The sequence below is a fragment of the Monodon monoceros genome, unplaced genomic scaffold (assembly GCF_005190385.1).
Source record: "Monodon monoceros isolate NGI ecotype Baffin Bay Population unplaced genomic scaffold, NGI_Narwhal_1 Super_Scaffold_6, whole genome shotgun sequence".
Classification (NCBI taxonomy): domain Eukaryota; kingdom Metazoa; phylum Chordata; class Mammalia; order Artiodactyla; family Monodontidae; genus Monodon; species Monodon monoceros.
In genome coordinates, this window is record NW_021703783.1 from 36,853,360 (window position 1) to 36,872,993 (window position 19,634).

Consider the following 19,634-nt stretch of genomic DNA (forward strand, 5'->3'; position numbering starts at 1 on the left):
GGCCGGGTTGTGTTTTATAAACTACTACACCTACTTTCTAAAGGCATCGTATTACTTTTGGATGGTTGGGAGCAACTTCTCTCACTTTGGAGAATGTGGGTGGATGGCGTGCAGGACCACAGGAAAAATAGTGACCTTCAGAAAGCGGCTGAGATCAAGATCAATGAGAAGTATGAACATAAGAGCAGGAAACAAAACCCTGGACATTATGGTGATTCTTTAGGTCTGCATAGGCTCTGAAAATCCGGATTGGTTTAGACCTAGAAGGAAGTGGCGTCTGATTGGCTATTCAAAGTGAGAAAGACCCGCTACCTGGGTGGAATCTGCCGCCCTCTTACTAGGACGTGACTTACCTGCCTTTGTGACGTGGCCCAGCCAGCCTCAGCCTTAGCTCACACCTTGGTGAGTGAGGTCCAAAGCCAGCGGCCCCGCAGAAGTGGGAGCGGGGCCATGGCTGAGGGGGCCGAGACCGTGGGCGAATCCCAAGGTGCTGATGTTAAAACCCAGCAGACCACGGAAAACGTCCTCGGGGGACCGCCGAGGCAGGGCCCGCTGTCTGTGCTCAAAGTGTCCCAGCTGTTGCTCCAAGCCATCGCTGCACACAAAGGGCTGACTCTGGCAGCTCTCAAAAAGGAGCTCAGAAATGCCGGCTACAGAGTGAGCAGGAACTACGGCCACCACTTGCACGAAGGGTCCAGGTCTCGTGTGAAGGGCACCCTCCTCCGGGTCAGCGGCAGCGACGCCGCCGGCTGCTTCAGGGTCTGGAAGATTATGAAGTCGAAGAGAAAGCCGGGATGCCAGAGTTTGGAGGAGGGTGTCCGCTCGCCCAGGAGAACCCCTCTCTGGACGCAGAGCCCACGCAGGCGCTGCGGGAGACGCAGGGCAGCCAAGAAGGCCCAGGAAGTGTGGAGACAGAGCTTGAGGGCAGACATGAGGATAAGGCCAAGGGCCAGGGAACCGGTGAGTTCCAGAGCCAAGGAGGAAAGGAGGGCCAAGGCAGTGGACAAGGGGAGAGGACGGACCGAGAAGGAAGACATCAGGCCCAGGACCCCAGACAAGAAGAGGCCACGCTCGAAGCCCAGGAAAGCGAAGAAACGGGCCCCGGAGAAGCCGGTGAAATGTACCATCCAGAAGCCAACCTCCGTTAAAACCGACAGGGCTTCGAATAGGCAGGGGAGGACTCATGACCCAAGGGCTGCTCGCACAAAGACTTCCATTAAATCTGAAGGTCCTCAGAATGCAGCCAGGAATCCATAGTGCGGGAGCAACTTCCCTTCCTCCGGGCACAGATGCCTTTCCCCACAGGCTCCAATGAGAGCAGCTCCACACTCACTGAAATGGGCAAAACTATTTACAAGACCTTTCCACCACATTGTGTCTGTTTCCTCTCTGCCGCACCTGGAAGGGAAAGGGTGGGTATTGAGGTGAGACCTGTAGCAGAAGCATGACGGGTGAAGAGAGAAAAAGGAGTTGAGATTCGGTTCCTGTTGCAGGAGCCAAGAAAATGCCTTTCAGAAGGAAAGAAAACAGGTAGAAGAAAGCCAGCAACTTCATGGGATTAGACGAAGTGTTGAATTAATGTTAGATACCCTAGTAAATACATATTGAGTTCTGGGGGGACGGGCATGTAAGGAGAGAAGTGTGGGCATCACTGGGGCAAGAGAAGAATAGACAGCCTTTAGGCTAAGTGGTCCCACTGATCCAAAGTGTTCTTACCTGAAATTCCTTTTAGGAAAAAATCCCTTCTCCCAAAATCGATTGTAATGGGTTTGTAGTTTTTGCCCTGATTTGATAATTGTTTTAACTTAGAAAATATGTCTCATATGTTAATCCTTAGTTAAGTAACAGTGTGTGTGAAAGCTAGCACAAGGCTTGACACATGGTAGGTGCTTATCACAGAGAGTTAAGTATGAGTATAACTAATTTGTGATGGAGTGATAATGTGCTACAGCAGAAAACTACACTGGATCAGTACTTAATGAGACCAGGATTCTAGTCAGAGTTCTGCCACTCTGACCTTAGCTGAGTTATTCACTTAATCATTCATGGTCTTGGTTTCCTTCTCTGTAAAAAAAAATGTTGGAATTGGACTAGGATTATTTTAGGTGATATTAAGTGTCAGTAAAATGATAAGAGGGACTTAGACATCATGGTATATGCTTTGATTGACAAAATTCATTAAGGGAATTATCAACTGGGAAAGTAATAGCTCCTAGAGAGGAAACTATTAAGATACACAGAATGCATATCAGAAATATAAGATGGAGAAGGCTAAATAATGAATAGCTAGGTCTTTGCTCTTCTTAAAACAACAACATGTACTAAGCTTCATATACCAAATTGGAGCAGATGTATGATTTCTTTGGGTTCTGAAAGCAGGGGTTAAGCACAGTGTGAGAGTGGTTCTCAGGGCCTAGGCCATGACAGGACACAGAAATGATGCCTAGGGAAGTAAACATCAGTGTTTTTTAGAGTATACCTGACCAATCTTTCCCCAGGAAAGTCTGATATCTTCTACAAGGGGGAACAGGATTTGTATTTAAAACAAACAGACTTAAGTGATGCTGATATTCACTCTCACACCCTTAAATGGGAATCACTGCTTTAAGCCTATACAGTGTAACAGCAAAATGCTTGCAGTGTATCTCATCAATAGATGATTTGAACTTTGAAATCTGCCCCTGCTGTAGTTAGGTTTATTGTGCACTTGAATTGTCTGTGAGTGGCAGAATGAAGCAAATGGTCAGAAAACAGACACCTGAAAAGAGGCAATGAGAAACATTGTCTATTGAACACAGAACAAAATTAATCAAATGCTCTTATGATAGCCAGATGTATTGCTCCTTCCTAGTCCCAGGATGTTTTTACCTAAAGAACAAGATGGTCTGGAATTAGAAATCCTTTTCCCCTAAGTTAGGATGGGAAGGACACTGACAACAATTTGTTTTCTAGATTTCCTAAGAATCTTCATGCTTCTGTTTGTATTATGATGATTTCTTCATTTAAGCAAACTTCATTCACTCAGTAAACTTATCAAATTTATTAAGTGCCAGACTTATATAACTTACATAGCTAACAATAGTCATTTCAGATTATTTTTCATTGATAAGCCTTAGGGTGGTTCTGATGAAATATGAGAAATGACCTTAACTCATAGGTAGGCTATCCAGATTATCTAGACCATACTTCTGTGGAAGAAATTCCTAAGAATAGCTCATCTCATCCCTGTTGTTCACAAATGACTAAGTGTCTGCAAGATTCTCAACCCTTTGCTGGGACTAAAGATGGATAAAACATAATCCCCACTTTTCAGTGCTCACATTCTAGTGGCATATTCGGGTATTTAACTTTGGTCAGAGCAAATAGAACATCCCTGACATCAATTCTTTGCTCTTCTTTTATCTCAACTGCCTAGTGTAACGATGATCAGAAAATTGTTGGACTTTAGAGTTGTAATGTCCTCTAGCATCAAATATTCAATAGTTGTTGAAAAAACAAATACAAATGGCCTTTAAAAATATGAAAAAAGTGGGCTTCCCTGGTGGCGCAGTGGTTGAGAGTCTGCCTGCCGATGCAGGGGACGCGGGTTCGTGCCCCGGTCCGGAAGGATCCCACATGCCGCGGAGCAGCTGGGCCCGTGAGCCGTGGCCGCTGAGCCTGCGCGTCCGGAGCCTGTGCTCCACAACGGGAGAGGCCACAACAGTGAGAGGCCCGCGTACTGCAAAAAAATAAAAATAAAAATATATATATATATATATATATATATATATATATATGAAAAAAGTGTAACTTTACTCATAAGGGAAATGCACATTAAAACAATAAGACAGCATTTTTAATCTAAAATGTTTAAGAACCTACTCCATTGGTGAGGCTGTGGGGAAACAGGCACTCACATACAATGCTAGTGGGAGTGTAAATCTCCATGACCCCAGTGGAAGAAATTTGGCTTTCAGAATTACAAATTCAGATGTCCTTTGACCCAGTGGAACCACTTTTAGGAATTTACCTTTTAGATATTAATGCATTTGTGAAAAGACTTATGTCCAAGGTATTTAGTGCAGCATTGCACTAAATGATATTAATGGAAATATCACTAGGGGACTGGTTAAACTGTGAACATTCAATACAGTGAAACAGCATACAGCTACAAAAAGGGGGAGATTCTCTATGTATTGTTATGACAAGCTCCCCAAGATAGATTAAGTGGAAAAAATTCAAGACATTGAGTATACCAACTACCTTTTGTGTAAAATGAAGGAAAACATATCTCTTTGCAATTGTATAAAGAAACTCTGGAAGATTACACAAAAAAAATCTAAGTGGTTCTCTATTATGAGGGAAGGTGATGGGAATTGTAGGAAACACATAGAAATGTGTTTCATTTAACACATTTTCAGATTCGTATAAATTGTAACTTGTCCAAAAAAGGTAGAAATTTCCACATAATTGTCAGTTATAGCTTTTTCGTTTATAAGGTGGTTTATACTTTCGCATGCACTATTTCATTTTACTTCACTACAATCTCTTAGATTTTAAATTGAAAAGCTAATGTTTAGAAAATGTACAATTTAGAAATTGACTTTTAACTGCAAATCCAGTGCTCTCTTCACTACAGTTATAGATGTTGAGTGGGGCCTCACCATCTACTCATTAGCTCTACATCTTTTTTTATGTAGGGAAAGGTCAGAAGTTTAGAATTCATTTATACACTTGAGTGTTTTAATAATTTAGCGGTTTCTTGTAGGGAAAGGTGTTCTCCAACACATTGGGGGGAGTGTGTTTTCAGAACATGAAAATATTTCCATTTGTCAGTAGTCTCAAAGCAATAGATTTGTCCTATTCTTCTTTCTCCTCTGAGGACTTCTAACATGGCAAGGCTGTCTGGTTGGGCTGCAGATCCAGCCAAAACCTAAGTGCCTAGCAAGGACAGGAAGACAGGTTGCTTGGTGAATTAATTGATGGACACCATGCTGGAAAGGACTTTAAAAAAGCCAAAGGATTTGGAAGAGAGGAACTGAAGACTGACGGAGTGTCAGCATGAGTCCTGTCAATGCTAGGAAAGACACTGATAGGAGAGTAAGTAGAAGGAAGTCAGGATTTCAGTCGACCACTGGAACTGGCTGAGAGAACAGGCCCATCAATGAACAATCACAGTTGTGTTTCTGCTCCCTCTGTCAGTTCCTTCCCTCTTCCCCTTTTTGGTTAGGGGAAAGATCAGACATGTCAAACGTTTTACTCCAAGTGCCTGGGGGGGAAGTAAGAGTGAACGCAAGAAAATAATGAAACATATGCAGTACGAGGCAGGTAGCAAAACAGCCTGGCTGGTGTTAAGAAAGCTGCAGAGGCAGATCACCCCCTAAGCAGTAGGACTGAAGCTCTTGAAGGCAACTCCCGTGAAGAAGAGCAAAGCCTTTGGGCTGCACCCAATGCCTGCAAAGTGATTCCCTCTCCCCACCCCAGTGAAGATCCATAGGTGAGAGGCCATGTCAGTGGGTCACAGGCTGGTGGTTTTACCCAGGACAGGTTTCCATGTTTTTTCCCCACACTGTTTCTTACCCTGTCCTCTTGATACCCTCTACCAGATGCCCATCCTCTTCACCCTCAAAGGTGAATGCATCTGGTGGACCCAGTTCCTGTCTAACCCCATCTGTGCAGGTTTCCTCTGGATCCCCCCAAACTTCCAATAATTGCAAATTTGTCTAGGGGGTCAGTTCAGTCACCACCACCACCTCAGGCTCCAGACTCAGGCTCAGCACTCTAAGGGTCTCTCAAGAGTGGATCAGCCCTTAAACGACCCTGAGATGGAAGGCCTCCTTAAATTCATGTGCTAGGCCCTCACTCACCTCACCCTTGGCCTGGCCTGCTCAGCACTCTGCTCCCTGAGTCTCCAGAATGGATTGCCTCCCTAGCTGATGGGAATGACATCTGGGAGCCAAGACACTAGGAGGGAGGTGGGGAGACCTAACTTGTGGTATCTTGAGGTGTGTGTTTTGGGAGGGGCAGCGAGGGGGCTCCTGCATGGCTGCGTGACTCCCCCTGGAGCCATCTGGTGTTTCCCACTCTGCTGCAGCCTTTTTATCAGGAGAGAAGAGCTGAGAATGGAAGCGAGAGGAGAGGATGGAGAAAGGAAGTCAGCGACACAGCCAATACATCCTTTATTCAACTGACAGGGATCGTACTGTATTATAGATCTCTAAAGATACAGATGAAGGTCCCTGGTTGGGTAATCCATGGGAAGTTCACTGTCCATCAGAGGGAACCAAGTCAGACAATAGCTAGAAATCTGGCAGGCACTAGGCTGTTGGGCTGGATAGCCAGTGGCATACACCCCCAGAGTTGCCTGGAAGAGGGTCCCTTGGCGCACAGTGTCCTGAGGTGTGGCAGGAAAGTGGTGGCAGTGGAGGGGTTGGCTGAGGAACATGCTAAGTACAGGGGCCATCACCATACTCAGTCTCCCAGGCCTGGGACAGCCAGTGCCTGGGACATAGTAAGCACGCAAAAAATGGAAACTTCATCAAGGGAAGAAGAGCCTGTAGGGAGGGAGTAAAGAGCCTGGATTTGGCAGTACAGGCAACCTTGGCCAAGTCCAGATGTGTGGAGATGTGTATGAGAGAGAGAGGTAGAGTGGGGAGATGGCAGCTGAGATGCTATAGCCAAGCCAAGAATCTGAGGGAAGAAAGTGGGAAATATGAGCAATGGACTCTACTTAGGCTTGAAGATGACAGAAAAGAAACGGGATAATAGGCAGAGGGACAGGTAGCAAGTGGGCTCACGATGGAATGGAACTGGCTAGAAACTTGAAGTGAGAAAGTATAATGGAAGAAGGATAGGAATCGGGAAGAACAAATACCCTTGGAAAGGTGTGGCATTCCCCAGGCAAAACAAAACAGAAAGCCAAACCAAACCAAACCAAACCAACTGAAAAACAGAAGTGGGAGTGAAGAGTGGAGGAAGAGCTCTGCTTACTGGATGGAGGCTGTGGCAGGAAAGGAGAGAGGGAGAGCCTGAGGCCTGGAATTGAAGAAAGCTGTAGCCAACCTTCTCTGCCTTAGGAGACAGGGGTTGATTGCCTCCCCCAAAGAAACCTGGGTTCACTCTAACCTTCTGACGTTGCAGAGCCCCACAGAGGTGGCAGGTTTGCAACTGTCTTCATGGGTATGTCTAGGAGAGGGGGTGGAGGAGGTATCAGGGCCAGGGCCTGCAAGACAGATCCCTTCCTGTAGCCTGAACTGGACAGAATCTTCAAAGCAGGAGGAAGCAGTTTTGACATAGGTACCATGGCTTAATTGGTTACAACCTCTACCTAGTAAACAGAGTCTAGGTTCAAATCTTGCTTGTGTCATATCTTACTAAATGAGCCTCGTTTCCTCTTATGTCCTGGGGGCTCTCTAATACTCCTGCTGCCCTTGCCCATGATTTGGGTTGGCCAAATCATGGTTAGGAATCCTCTGCATGGCCCCTTACTGGTCTCCAGTGCAATTGTGGGGTAGGAATACATGGGTCCTTAGGGGCTTGGGACAGATGGCCTTACTCTCTACCTTTGTGCTGAATGCCCACCCTGCCTACCTCCAGGGCAACTTATTAGGCCTGCAAAAGGACCAGATAACTAACAAAGGAGGACCATTTCTTTGGATTTTTCGGTTTTACATTGGATTTACCTTCTTTGAGGTGTCTGCTCCTTTTTGTCTTTTCAGATTTCTAGACCCATGAATTCTCAATACCCATTTAAGAAGCTCCAGCCCCAACCAATTACAACAGCTTGGTAGTTACCCCACCACAGTTTCTGAAATTGGTGACTAATGCAGTTCTTTCACTGACTTAAGGGTGGGGGAATAACTTGGGACTCGAGAGGAATTGAACTGAGGAGCAACTAGCCTAGGATTTTGCAGAAAATAAATCTGAGAACAGGGGTGTGAAGATTCCATCTCTCCCTATTTGAAGACGGTGAGGAACCACTGATTAAAATGGAATTTGAATCTCCTAGCCAGTGGTTCTTAAACTTAAGCCTACATCAAATACCCTGGTTAAAAGGCATGTTAAAAGACTGATTCCTGGGTTCCATCCCCAAAGTTTCTGATTCAGTTTGTCCAAGGTGAGAATTTGCATTTCTAAGACAAGTTTCAGGTGATATTGATGCTTCTGGTCCAAAGATTGCATTTTGAGATCCATGGCCTAGTACAGCACTCTGAGGAATAGAAGTAAACTTTGCCATCTCAGGATCTCTAAGGGGCCTAAGGGAATAGATTTCACTTTTCCATTGTTGCCCAACCCCACTCACCCCCATCCAGTGTACTCAACTGAATAGAGATGGAAAGAACTTGTCTTCTGGAACCTCTGGTTCTGAGTCAGGGCTCACCTTGCCCTTGATGGAAATAGGAAACAATGGTTTGACTGTAGGAGTGCTGGAAAAGGGAGGATTTTGTCCCCAGTTATCACCCCTTTGCTCCCTGAAGGCGTAACATCACTTTAACAAGGGAAAATCTTTTCCCTTTTCCACTTCCACTATCAAAACTACAGCTTAAAATGTAGATAGCTCTGAGAAAGCTAACCCTTTGGTTACAATCTCCATTGTAAGGGATTCTTTGCAGAGATACTCTGATGGGGTGGAAAGGCAAGGATACTTGGGCTCTGAAGAGGGTAGAGGCACCACACAGAGGGAAAAAGGTGACAGGTCCCTAAAGATGGACTTCCCTATTTTACATTTTGCTCAGAGAGAACACGGAGATATTTTTTATTTAAAGGGGATAGGATAGGGTAGACATGTGGCAGAGGCAATTGGGAGGAAGATGGGAGTGTTCCCTGTGGGAAAAATCACTCAAATCTCTTTGCCCAGCTGATGGCTGTTGCTTATTTTATTTTTCGTCCAAGGGAAGTGGTGTTGGACAGAGGTAGAGAAGACAGCAGTACAGCAGAAATGACCTAAAGGGATGCCCCTTCTGCAGAATGCCCTTAGACGCCATGTTGCCTTTCAGTTGGGTGCTATGAGTGCACCTACACTTTGGGGGCTTCACTTTCTCACCTTACAATTACTAAAACAGATCAAAGGCTGGAGGTTAACACCTGGTTGTTAAGAGGCATGATCCGATGGTACGGACAGTCACCTCATACAAGTCTTTAAAACAAGGTTCGTGAGGAGCTGGATTTGTCAGCATGTCATATGAATTTTTTAAAAAACATAGAGTGTAAGAAATACCCTTCAAGTCATTAAAGACTAGACACTCCTTATATCCTATTGCCTCTGGTATCTTAGTCCTTAAAATGTTTAGTGATCCTCGCCTTGTAATTCTTGACACAAATATATAATGACCATATTGGGACAGGGTGACTCCCTTTCTTTGACCCCTGTTTAGTGAATCCATGGATGGGCTCTGAACCTGTTAAGTGTGTATGCAAAACTAAGTGAATTACTAATATCTTTTTTTCCTCAAAAGTGAGTTTCTGGTTTTTATCAGATTCTCAAAAGGGCCTGTGATCCAAAACAGGTTCTGAACCATTGCTCACATACAGCTGACTTGTATTAATGAATGAGGCATAGTGGGAGGGTAAAAGAAATGGCGTAGTCCAGTTTTGCCAGTGGAACCCAATATTTTCCTGTGCCCTGGGGCATCTCCTAATACTGATCCTAAAATGCTCCTGTCTCTGAGGACCTGGGACAAGGATGCCTTACAAAGGGCTGGCCATTTTGCTCTATTCATAGGAACATAAGCAAGAGAAGTACATTCTGGGCAAAGAGGGAAGGCTGCTCTGAGTAGAAGGGAGGTAGGGGCTGGGTTGCTCAAGTCATATCCACTCTAAGAAGCCCAGTGAGCAAAATGACCCTATTTTTGGCTCCATTTGGGCCCAGGACTCTAAGGAGCTATGATTCACCCAGTTTTTCCTAAGCAAGTGGAACAGTCATTAAACTAGACTGTTGCAGCTAACTTCCTCTTGCCTCTCTGGTTAATTCCACCAGCTGTGGTTGAGAAACGTGTGTTAAGGAAAAACCGGAATCTAAGCATTAAAGAGAAAATATCCCACTTCCATCCTCTTTGCTTTTCTCCCTCCCTAACCCCAAACTGCTCTTACATACAAGGTAATTTTTAAATGATAAGATTGGTATTAACACATCATCAACAAAGAGAAACAATGACCAACTCATCAACTAATGGATGCTAGAATACTTACGCAAGTTCTGGAGTCAAGAGTCTTAGTGCAGACACCTTTCCAGAATTGGGAGGAAAATCAACCAGAAAGCTCATTACCCTGCATCAGCTGAATAGCTAAGCCACAGCCATTTCCCCTAAAGTTCTGTTTAGGGGAATGAGATCCACAAGAATAACTCTGCCCCCTTGATGAGGCAGTCAAGGTCAAACAAGGGTGATGATAACAACCTGCAGGCACTGTGACTCCTGCCTTAATTTCCCAGCACTTAAAACAAGACCAAAAAATCCACTAAGCACAAAGCTTCTATATGTACCTTGCTTAAAATCAATTAAGAAACAGCTCACCTCACTGAGGATGTCTCTTTCTCTCTCCACTTTGGCAAAAAGAATCTGTGGCCCAGAGATTCAGACCTAGACTTAAATATCCAGTTGTCTTGATCTCAGTGATACTGGGGAAGGCTTTATATCTCAACTCCCACAACTTAACCCTTTCCACTAGGGCTCCCTTGATCACTCAGCTTACTTACTATCTTGAAACAAAACAAAAAAATCCTTACAATCCCCACTACCCTCATCCCCAGAACACAGCCCCTAGAAAATCTAGCTTATACAGTTTGCACTTTGCATGCTCTCTTCAAAGACCCTGCACACAGATACACAGACACATAAAGACACTGTCAAGAGGAAAGGGGTCTGTTCAAGGGGATAAAGTATTTTTCTTCTGTGTGGGCCTGGGTTACTTGGGGGTATAAGGTCCATCTCTTAGCACTGTAGTGTGGTCTCTCAGCTGGATATATGTATACGCAGGGTGAAGGGAGCAGGAATAGGGGTGAGAAGGTTATTGTTTCTGTTTTTCAGCAGGTTGGGTGAGAGGTGTGGATGTATGTTCAGATGATCTGTGTAAGGATGATGGGCCCACACAAGAATGAGGTCGGCCCCTCAGCTTTCATCTGGATAAAAAAGGGGGCTCTGGGTGCCTGATCACTATCTCTTTCCTGTTTCCTCGTTACTCTCTAACCCAGTGTTCACCAGTATGTTTCATGGAGTCACCAGTTCTGTGGGATGTGAGATAAGGATACTGAAGTCAAATAAATTCAGGAAACACTGCATTAAAAGAGGCTTAACCATTTGCTCTACTGCATAAATTTTCAGAGCCTTTAATATGCCAATATGGTCTTTCTCTTCATATATATATATATATAGAGAGAGAGAGAGAGAGAGGGAAAGAGAAAGAGAGAGAGAGAGAATAGTTATGTTACGGAAGGGTAATACTCAAAATATTTAACGACTGGTATGGCATAAGCTCCAACCAACCAATCCAAGCAGTTTGGGCCTTAGCCAAAAACTGCTGGTACCACTGTACCCTGGAGAATGGGCTCAGGCTGAATATCAGCCCATGCAGTAGGCACTGTTTCCCAAAAGTTTTGCCCAAAGAACTCTACTTTATGTGGCATCTCATAGAACTGGTGAGAAATACTCTGGCCAGTGCTGGAACCTCATCTTTCTAGGGATGGACTGGGACTCATGACTCTGGCCACGGGGGTGCAGGAGAGGGTCAGCTCTGGCAGAGACTCCTGGTAGCACCGGTTGAAAGATGTGACCACAGCTGCAACAGAAACAGATTTTAAAAGACAGATGTCCCTCTGTCCCAGCTGCTCCGGGGACTCTGTCCCTGGTGGGTCAGCAGGTGCCTGTCCAGGTGATGTTTACGGCCGAAGCTCTTCTCACAGCGCGGGCACTGGAAGGGCTTCTCCCCGGTGTGCGTCAGCCAGTGTCTCACCAGGTGGTGCCGTCGGCCAAAGCTCTTCCCACACTCAGTGCACACGTGGCACTTCGGCACTGGTGGAGCGCGCTGCCGCTTCCGAGCCCCAGGGCTCTCTCCAACCTCTTGGCCCTTGCAGGACTTGCCTTCTGCATGTACTCTCTGGTGGCTGGCCAGATGGGAGTTGCATCGGAAATTCTTGCCACACTCAGAGCACTTGCTGGGTTTGTCATGTAGGTGGGTTTTCTGGTGTCGGATCAGGTGATGTCTTCTCCCAAAGCTCTTCTCACACTTGAGGCAGCTGTAGGGCCTCTCCCCAGTGTGTGTTTGCTGGTGCCTGGCAAGGTGGGAGCCCCACACAAACTGTTTCCCACACTGGGGGCATGTGTGCGGTCTTAACAGGGAATCCATTTCTGTGCTACACAGAAGGTTTGAGAAGCTATCTTCCTGAAGAAACGGTGGGCCAAGGAGCATGCCTCTGGAGCTCCTGGGCATGGAATCCCAGCTCTCATCCTGCTCTGGGTTCCAGAGAACGGTATCTTCAGACACACTAGATAACATTCTGGGAGGTTCTGCTTCTAGTTCAGGGGTATCCCCTTCGTGCTCACTTCCATCTCCTGTGGAGAAGGGAAAATACCGACCCCAAGAGGGGAGTCACAAGGGAGTACCCCAGGACCTGAGTCAGAGGTGAGGTTGTATGATGCCTATTAGGGCCTAAACCTCACCCCATAAAGGCTGAGAGAACAGATTTTAATGTTGTATAAGACAGTGCAAGAGGTACAGAGGTTAAAAGCCTAGGCTTAGGAGACAGATACCCAATTTTGAATCTCAGCTTTCCCACTTAACTTCTGTAGGCTTTCATTTCTTCTTCTGTAAAATGGGAATCGTTATAAGATAGATGTTATAAGACAGATAGGATAGTACCTGCATATAGTAAGCACTAGTAAATGGTCTATGCTATTGTTGTTACTTATTTATTACTGTTATTTATTTAGCACTTAAAAAAAAAACTATTAATCACCATCTTCCTGCCTAAGCATAGATGGAGAGAGTTAAGAAACGTGCTACAATCATCACTGGCCGGGTGACCACCTGTCAGCACTAGAGACATTGTGGAAGGCATTTCCACAATGGGTGGCAGGTTGAACAACAACAATTAACATTTATTGAGTGCTTATTATGTGGCTGGTACTGTTCTACTATGGTTATATATTTAAATCTCACGATAATTTATAGATGAGGAACCCAAAGATAAGTTAATTACTTTTCCAAGGTTCCACAGGTATGGTCCTGGATCCAGATCCACAAAGTTTAGCTCCAGAGCCTGCCCTCTAAACCACTGTGTTACACCGTCTTGCTTTTGAAGAAAAAGATCTCTAAACCTTTCAGTACTGTAACTCTCTGAGGCAGAGGAGGGATTAGAGGGACATGTAATGATGAAACTCCAAAAGGGGTGAAGGCCGTAGCTGAGTGTATTCTACGTCATTACCTGTATATGTGACCTTCAGAATGTCCCTCTCTTCTAAGTCCTGGGGGTCAGGAACCCATTGCTCTTCCCCTCCTTCTAGTTGAGGAAGCATATCCAGTTTGGGGATTGGAAATCCTGCCCATGGGAAAGGAAAACAGAGATGTCAATTAGTTCAACCGTAATTCTCATTTCTGAAAAAAGCTGTTTCCTAGATTATTCCCTGGAACTCTGTAGATAAAAGAAAGGCCAGGGGACTTCCCTGATGGTACAGCGGTTAAGATTCCATGCTCCCAAGGCAGGGGGCCCGGGTTCGATCCCTGGTCAGGGAACTAGATCCCGTGTGCCGCAGCTAAGACACAGCGCAACCACATCAGTAGAGAAATATTAAAAAATGAAAAGATAGAAGGCCAGATACAAGCCTTTCCCTCTTCCCCCCTCCCGTTTCTGTTCAGTCCCTCTTCTTTCTTTCAGAAAATCATACTTTCTTCCCAATGAGTGCTCTCTTCCACTCAAATTTCAAATACTTCCAGTCCAACTGTCTTTTCTGGTCATAACCTCACTTAATTAGCCCTACTGCAGCTGTCTCACCACCTACACTCCCATCTTTCCCTAGGTGGTTTCTGAGTTTCCAAGGACTCAGTTCCATCTCTTAGATGTCCTTCTCTCTGCTTTGAAAGAACCTCCCAATTCCCAACCAAGAAGAGCCTAAAGTTCTCTTCTCTAATAATTCACATCATTTTGTTGTTTTTAAAAATATGACACTTTACTTCCATTCCGTTTGAATTAACTCTAGCATTCTTTCTCTAGTGGAAGCTTAGACAGATTCTCTGCCTAGAAAAGAACCCCAAATAGACGCTCTCCAACAGCCCTGGAGCAGACGACTCCATTCTCCCAGAGTACAGTCATTTAGTGGCTGGGGAAGGTCATGCTTACTTAGAGAGACTACTATCCCACAGTTTTCCTGCATGACGTATTCTCCATAAAAGTCTGTCTGAGAAGGGTCCAGGCTCCGCCACTCCTCCTGAGAGAAACACAGTGACACATCCTTGATGGTTACCAGGCCCTGAAACAAAATGTAGCATCATCTGTCAGCAGCTGTTCCTTAAGGGAAATGGGTTCTCAGTATAAAAGGCTGAGGTAGTAGTAGAGGGGAGAGGGCAAGAGAGTGTCTAGAAAAAGAACTGCCCAGAGGTCCCTGGGCAGGGCACATGGTTTTGGTGAAGAGGAAATGAGGCAAGGGGTAAAGGTAATGGTCCGTGAATGAGTGAGGAAAACGGCTGTAGAGGATTTCCCCAAATTGGGACCATGAGAAGTTGGAGGCACCACAAACCCTTTGGTCCCTCTGTTTAGTTACAGGTGTCTGCCCAGTCTCTTCTCACCGGCCTTATTCTTTTCCTTGTAGAAATTGTGTCCTAGCTCCTCCTTTCTCCACTTGACCTTTCCTTTCCTATCAGCACAGAAGAATACAGATAAAGTGCCCTTCCTTGCCCCCTTCCCCTACTGTGCCATATCCTTAGGCAGCACAGCGTGGCAGTTCGCCCAGATTCTGGAGCCAAAGGACTCCTAGCTCTGCCACTTATTAGCAGTATGACCTTACACAAGTGCCTTAATCTTATCCTGTCCAATTTTCTCATCTGTAAAATGGGGATAACTGAGTTTCTCTCAGGGTAAAATGAGTTAATATACCTAAAGCACTCAGAGAACAGCAAGCATGGTAAGCACTCTGGGAGTATGGATACTACTACTACTATTATTACTGTCTTCCCATGGCTCTCCCCTTGCCTTCTGAATCTAAACCTGTTTTCTCTCTCTGGCTCTGCCCCTTTTTACATCTTTCTATCTTCTATTCTTTTCCATAAATGCTCTATCATCCACCCAATCCTGTCTACTTTATGTTCTTCTAAGCTTCCTTCAGGAACTTAGAATTTTCCTAATATTTCCAGATTTATTTCTTAAAGGACGTTAATGAATTATTCTTAAATTCCCCCTGTGGATAGCACAGCCATCCATTAAAAAAAAAAAAAAAAACACCTAACCTCTAGGAATTCCCTTCTTCTCATCATGCCTCCATTCATTTTTTAAAAGGGTATTATGAGCCCCTTGGAAAGGGGCAGAATCTGTTCAGACATAAAATGGACATACCATTAGTGGTCACGTGAAATGACAAATCAGTGGAATGATGCAAAGGCTGTAGAAAGGCAGCGTTGAGAAAACCCTGAGAGAGGCCAAAGGAAGAACACAGCCCACCTGTGATCCAGCTGCAAGAAGTGCAGCTGCCATCTCCCAATCTCCAGTGCTCCCTTCCTGGGGAATGGCAGGAACCCAGGGAGCCGACTGAGCTGGTGAGGGGAGAGAAGAACCGTTAGAGATGGAGCATCCATCCTTTCCCAATTAGAGCCTGGGCCCTATTTTAGAGGGGCTTAAGGGTCACTTTTTTTTTCTATATTTATACCCATTGGTAAGACTCCAACGCATAAATGTAGTAGAAAAGACCCTCCCTCAAAATATCCTGAAAGGGTACTGAGTGGTTGTTAGTAGAGCATTTATCTCATCCATTTCTACTCGACTAGAAATGATAGAATTTATATTATTTGAATGTAATTTTCATCTTGTAAAGTGCATTTTACTGAGTGTGTTTTCCAACAGCAGTCAGTGTTTCTGTCACTTCCTTTGTCTCCCATATTTGTTACCACTAACCATGTAGCATGTGGAGGGAGTGATTATGCAAGAAACGGGAGAAGCCCAGTTACATGGTTTGCAGAATCCAGGTGTTCATTATATTAGTATTTCTGTGACCAGAGCCCAGAAGTTCCTTATATTTCTGTGACCTAGTCCTGGTACTGACTATGCTGTGCAGTCAGTCCATGGCGATTTGGGGATTTTTAACTCTACTTTTTCAACAGAGATTAGAAGACTATTCTCTGCACTGTGCTTCCCCCACACACCCCCTCCGGGCTCTCACCCTTCTCCTGAAGCGACTGTGGCTCCTCTTCAAGGTCACAGCACAGGTGCTCCAGTGGCCCTGGTGCTGTCCTCCATGGCCCCTCTTCCTGGCTTCCCCTTTCCACCTGGGGCTCTGCTCCATCCAGCTGAACACTCATTGACTCCCATCCTGTCCCCAGGGCTGCAGTCTGTTCTGAAAGCATCTTTGCTACAAACCCAAATTGTGACCTGGAACAAATTCATATCAGTTATGCCCATGAAAATGGAAAGGGGTGATATTCCTAAGGGAGTTATGGAGAACAGCCCAGGGATAAAAGATGACACTGGATAGGAGGAGCTTGATGAAAGATGAACTTTAAAAGCTTGATGTGTTCCAATCAATTGAAGCTGAGCCAGAAAAGAGCAGGTGCTACATAGCAAAGTCACAAATGGTTATTTTGGGGCTGGAAGAACTTCATTTAAAAAAAAAAGAACAATCCTGGAAATTCAAAAGCTATAAATTAATTTCAACAACTGAAAATACTTAACTGGAAATTTCAACCACTGAATGTAAGCAATCTGGAAATATGCAGGACAGGATGCAAACAGACTTGCACTCAACAAAAACAGATGTAACTACACATAAGATTTTCTGCCACAAATCCCATTCTCATCAGTTAGTTTAGAATGAAATGATTACTATAGGTAGAAATCCTAGTCAAAGGGTGTATTTTTTATGAGGCTGTACCAAATGGTGCCTTACTTAGGACAAGCCTCAACAAACAGACATATAGCTTGTCACTCTGTTGTAGAAAATGAGAACTGGTAGTAAATATGGTAGAAAGATCAATAACTTGGAAAGCAAGTATAAGACTCTAAAGCAACCCTAAAAGATAAGAGAAACTGTTGGTCAGTGAGGAGCTAATGTCTGATTGGGAAAAGAAAAAAAGAACAGAAAGGGTTTGGACTAGGTAGAAAAGGGGAAGCAGGTGCTGCTAACATGACCCTGGGGTGAATTAACAGCCCTGTGATTTAAGACACAGGAAAGAACCTGAGACACAGGATAGAACCAGTCAGATCTCATTATAAAAATGTACTCAATTTTCAAGAAGCGTATGGTCAAGCCAGAGTGTGTTCCATCAGAAGAAACAAAAGTGAAGAAAGGGATGGGAAATATGTACACTGGGGGAAAGTTCAAAACAGTGGACATAGTCTTCTCTTGACTAGGGAAGAAGGCTGATGAATGATGCTGCCAATGAATAAAGAGAGATGTTTTCTATCTCTATGCAGATCTCTTCTCTTGATTGCAAGAGAAGAGATTTAGGTTAGATTAAAAAAAAATTCCTAATAGTCCTGCAGTGCATAGGACCTGGTTGAAGGCTTTTTGCTCTGGACATCTTAGGAGCAGGACAGGTTGTGTTGTGATAGCGGTCTCCCTGCCTTACAGCAGGGAAATAGTCTATGAGACTGTGAAGAGTCCCTTTTTGCTTGGCAACGTCATATTTTTGTGATTCTTACTCAATGCCCAAGCAGTCAGAGCCAGTGAAAGTCTTCCAAAAACAGGTCAGAACCTTGGTAACTGTTCTGGCTAACTCATATCCATCCAAAAACATTTGCAAGAATCCAGGAGCCCAGGATTGGTAATGACAACTGTCAAGTTGTTTATTTTCTTGCCTATTTGTCTTCGACAAAAGAGGTAGGTGGGAACTCTAAGCTCAATGCACAGGAAGGGAACAAATTTCCCTTTCATCTCAGAAGTCCAGAGATGTCTCAGGGCCTCATGGGAGCATCCTGGACTGATTCCCAGCTTACAAGGTTTCCTTTTCAGAGACTTCTCATGAGAAAGGAAAATTCCCAATAAAGCAATAAAGGGAAAGTTCCATTTTAGCTTTTTCCTCTGAATTCCAGCCCCTGTATTCACTTAACTTTTAACATGTAAAGCATGGATTCCCCCTCTTCACCAGATGTCTTCCTCATTCTCTAGCTCCGTTTGAAAGTCCTCCTTCAGGACTTTACCTCTAGGTAAGTATCTGGACACCTGAGACCCACTTCTCCATCTCTCCAGCAGCAGAGTCCCTTGATAGGAAGCCTCTTTTGCAGGCCAGATGTGAGCCTCTCCAGACCACTGACAGAAAACCTGTGGAAGTGCTAGCAGAAATATCAGCAAAGGAGGGGGCAGGTACTTGTCCTCAAACTGCATTTGCTAAAATATTTGCTCTCTCAGAGCCAGCATCTGGGCAGTTAAGGTGTCAGCCCTAACCTGGTTTCTCCAGGCTCCAGGATGATCCCAGGCCTACTGGAGTCGGGGTTCTAAGACATTTCCCCCTTTTCCTCACATATCTGGGGGGCATGGCACCTGCAGAAGTTGGTTTCTGCAGCAAGTGTTGTTGGATAGAGAAAGGGCCATGCTACCGAAATGAGTAGTCCAAGGACACAGGGACAGTCGCGCTGTCAGAGAAGCCTGGCCCCTGTCCCGGGCGGGGCGTGGGCGGGACGGGCGCCCACTCCAGAGTAAGGTTGCTTCTGCCCTCCTTGTCACAGTGCCCCTGGAGAGGGTCAGATTTCAGAGAACCCGAGAGAGGCAGAGCTGGAGCAGGGGAAGTGAGGTCAGAAAACAGGTTTCTCGTGAACTGGGTCATGAGCAAGTGAAGAAAAAGGAGCCGCGGGGTAACCTGCGAGCGGTGACAGCGGTGGGAACCCGCGGGGCCTGACAGCGACGATGGGGGGACGGGGAGACGGAGGGGCGAGCACAGAGTGTCAGTGTGGCCGACCCACCCCCCCCCCCCCAGAATGGCAGCGACCCAGAAGCCGCGACGACCCTCCTCCCCGCCCCCACGGGTGACCGGCCCCACTCACCGCCCCGGGAAGCCAGGCGTCCCTCCCTCCAGCCGCGACTCCCTCCGCCCGGCCCCACTCACCCCGGTCGTCTTGGCCTGCGGCCCGGTGCCTCCCTCCCGGCCGCCGCCTGCCCCTCCCCTCTGCCCTCGCTTCCTCGGAGCCGGCGGCCGCGGAGCCAGCGACAGGCGGAGACGGCAGCCCGGCGGGCGCGGGCGGGGCGGGCACAGGAAATCCCCGCCCGCTTCCGGGGCTCGGCGGCCGCGGCGGCGCCGAGGGGCGTGGGGGTCGGGGCGGGGGACGGGCTGCGCCTCCAGGGCCCCCGGGCGGCCCGGCCCCACATCTCAGGCGCCCGCCGCCCCTGGACGCCGTGGGCCCAGGCGCCAGGATCCCGGCCGACCTTGGCGGCTCGACCCCGCCCTCTCCCTGACTGACCATCTTCCGTCCCGGCCACGCGGCCTCCCGTGGGGTCCTTTGCACACAGGTTCATTAATTACCTCGA

General features: G+C 46.1%; 2 protein-coding genes across 3 annotated transcripts; one reads left to right on the forward strand and one right to left on the reverse strand.

Moving 5' to 3' along the window:
• The first annotated feature begins 420 nt into the window (after nt 1-420).
• LOC114885123 (testis-specific H1 histone) lies at nt 421-1,259 on the forward strand. Its single transcript, XM_029204516.1, has one exon. It carries the CDS (start codon nt 451-453, stop codon nt 1,255-1,257), a length of 807 nt encoding a protein of 268 aa, XP_029060349.1. The 5' UTR covers nt 421-450; the 3' UTR covers nt 1,258-1,259.
• A 6,092-nt stretch (nt 1,260-7,351) lies between these two features.
• Nucleotides 7,352-19,325, reverse strand: ZNF641 (zinc finger protein 641). 2 transcript variants are annotated; one of them, XM_029204485.1, is made up of 6 exons: nt 19,216-19,325; nt 16,338-16,546; nt 15,623-15,714; nt 14,309-14,438; nt 13,397-13,510; nt 7,352-12,524 (listed from the first exon to the last, which is right to left on the reverse strand). In XM_029204485.1, the coding sequence occupies exons 2-6, from the start codon at nt 16,519-16,521 to the stop codon at nt 11,770-11,772; spliced, it is 1,275 nt and encodes a 424-aa protein (XP_029060318.1). In that variant the 5' UTR covers nt 16,522-16,546; nt 19,216-19,325; the 3' UTR covers nt 7,352-11,769. The 2 variants fall into 2 exon arrangements, with proteins under 2 accessions (XP_029060318.1, XP_029060319.1); XM_029204486.1 differs by lacking the exon at nt 19,216-19,325 and adding an exon at nt 19,154-19,193.
• Between the last annotated feature and the right edge of the window lie 309 nt (nt 19,326-19,634).

Excerpts from the sequence above, each read along its gene's own strand:
- ZNF641 (XM_029204485.1), bottom strand. The coding sequence starts at position 16,521 with ATGCTTTCAGAACAGACTGCAGCCCTGGGGACAGGATGGGAGTCAATG. Across the intron at positions 14,439-15,622 it reads TTCTTGCAGCTGGATCACAG|GGCCTGGTAACCATCAAGGA; the intron begins GTGGGCTGTGTT and ends ATTTTGTTTCAG. Across the intron at positions 13,511-14,308 it reads TGGGATAGTAGTCTCTCTAA|GATTTCCAATCCCCAAACTG; the intron begins GTAAGCATGACC and ends TCCCATGGGCAG.
- LOC114885123 (XM_029204516.1), top strand. The coding sequence starts at position 451 with ATGGCTGAGGGGGCCGAGACCGTGGGCGAATCCCAAGGTGCTGATGTT.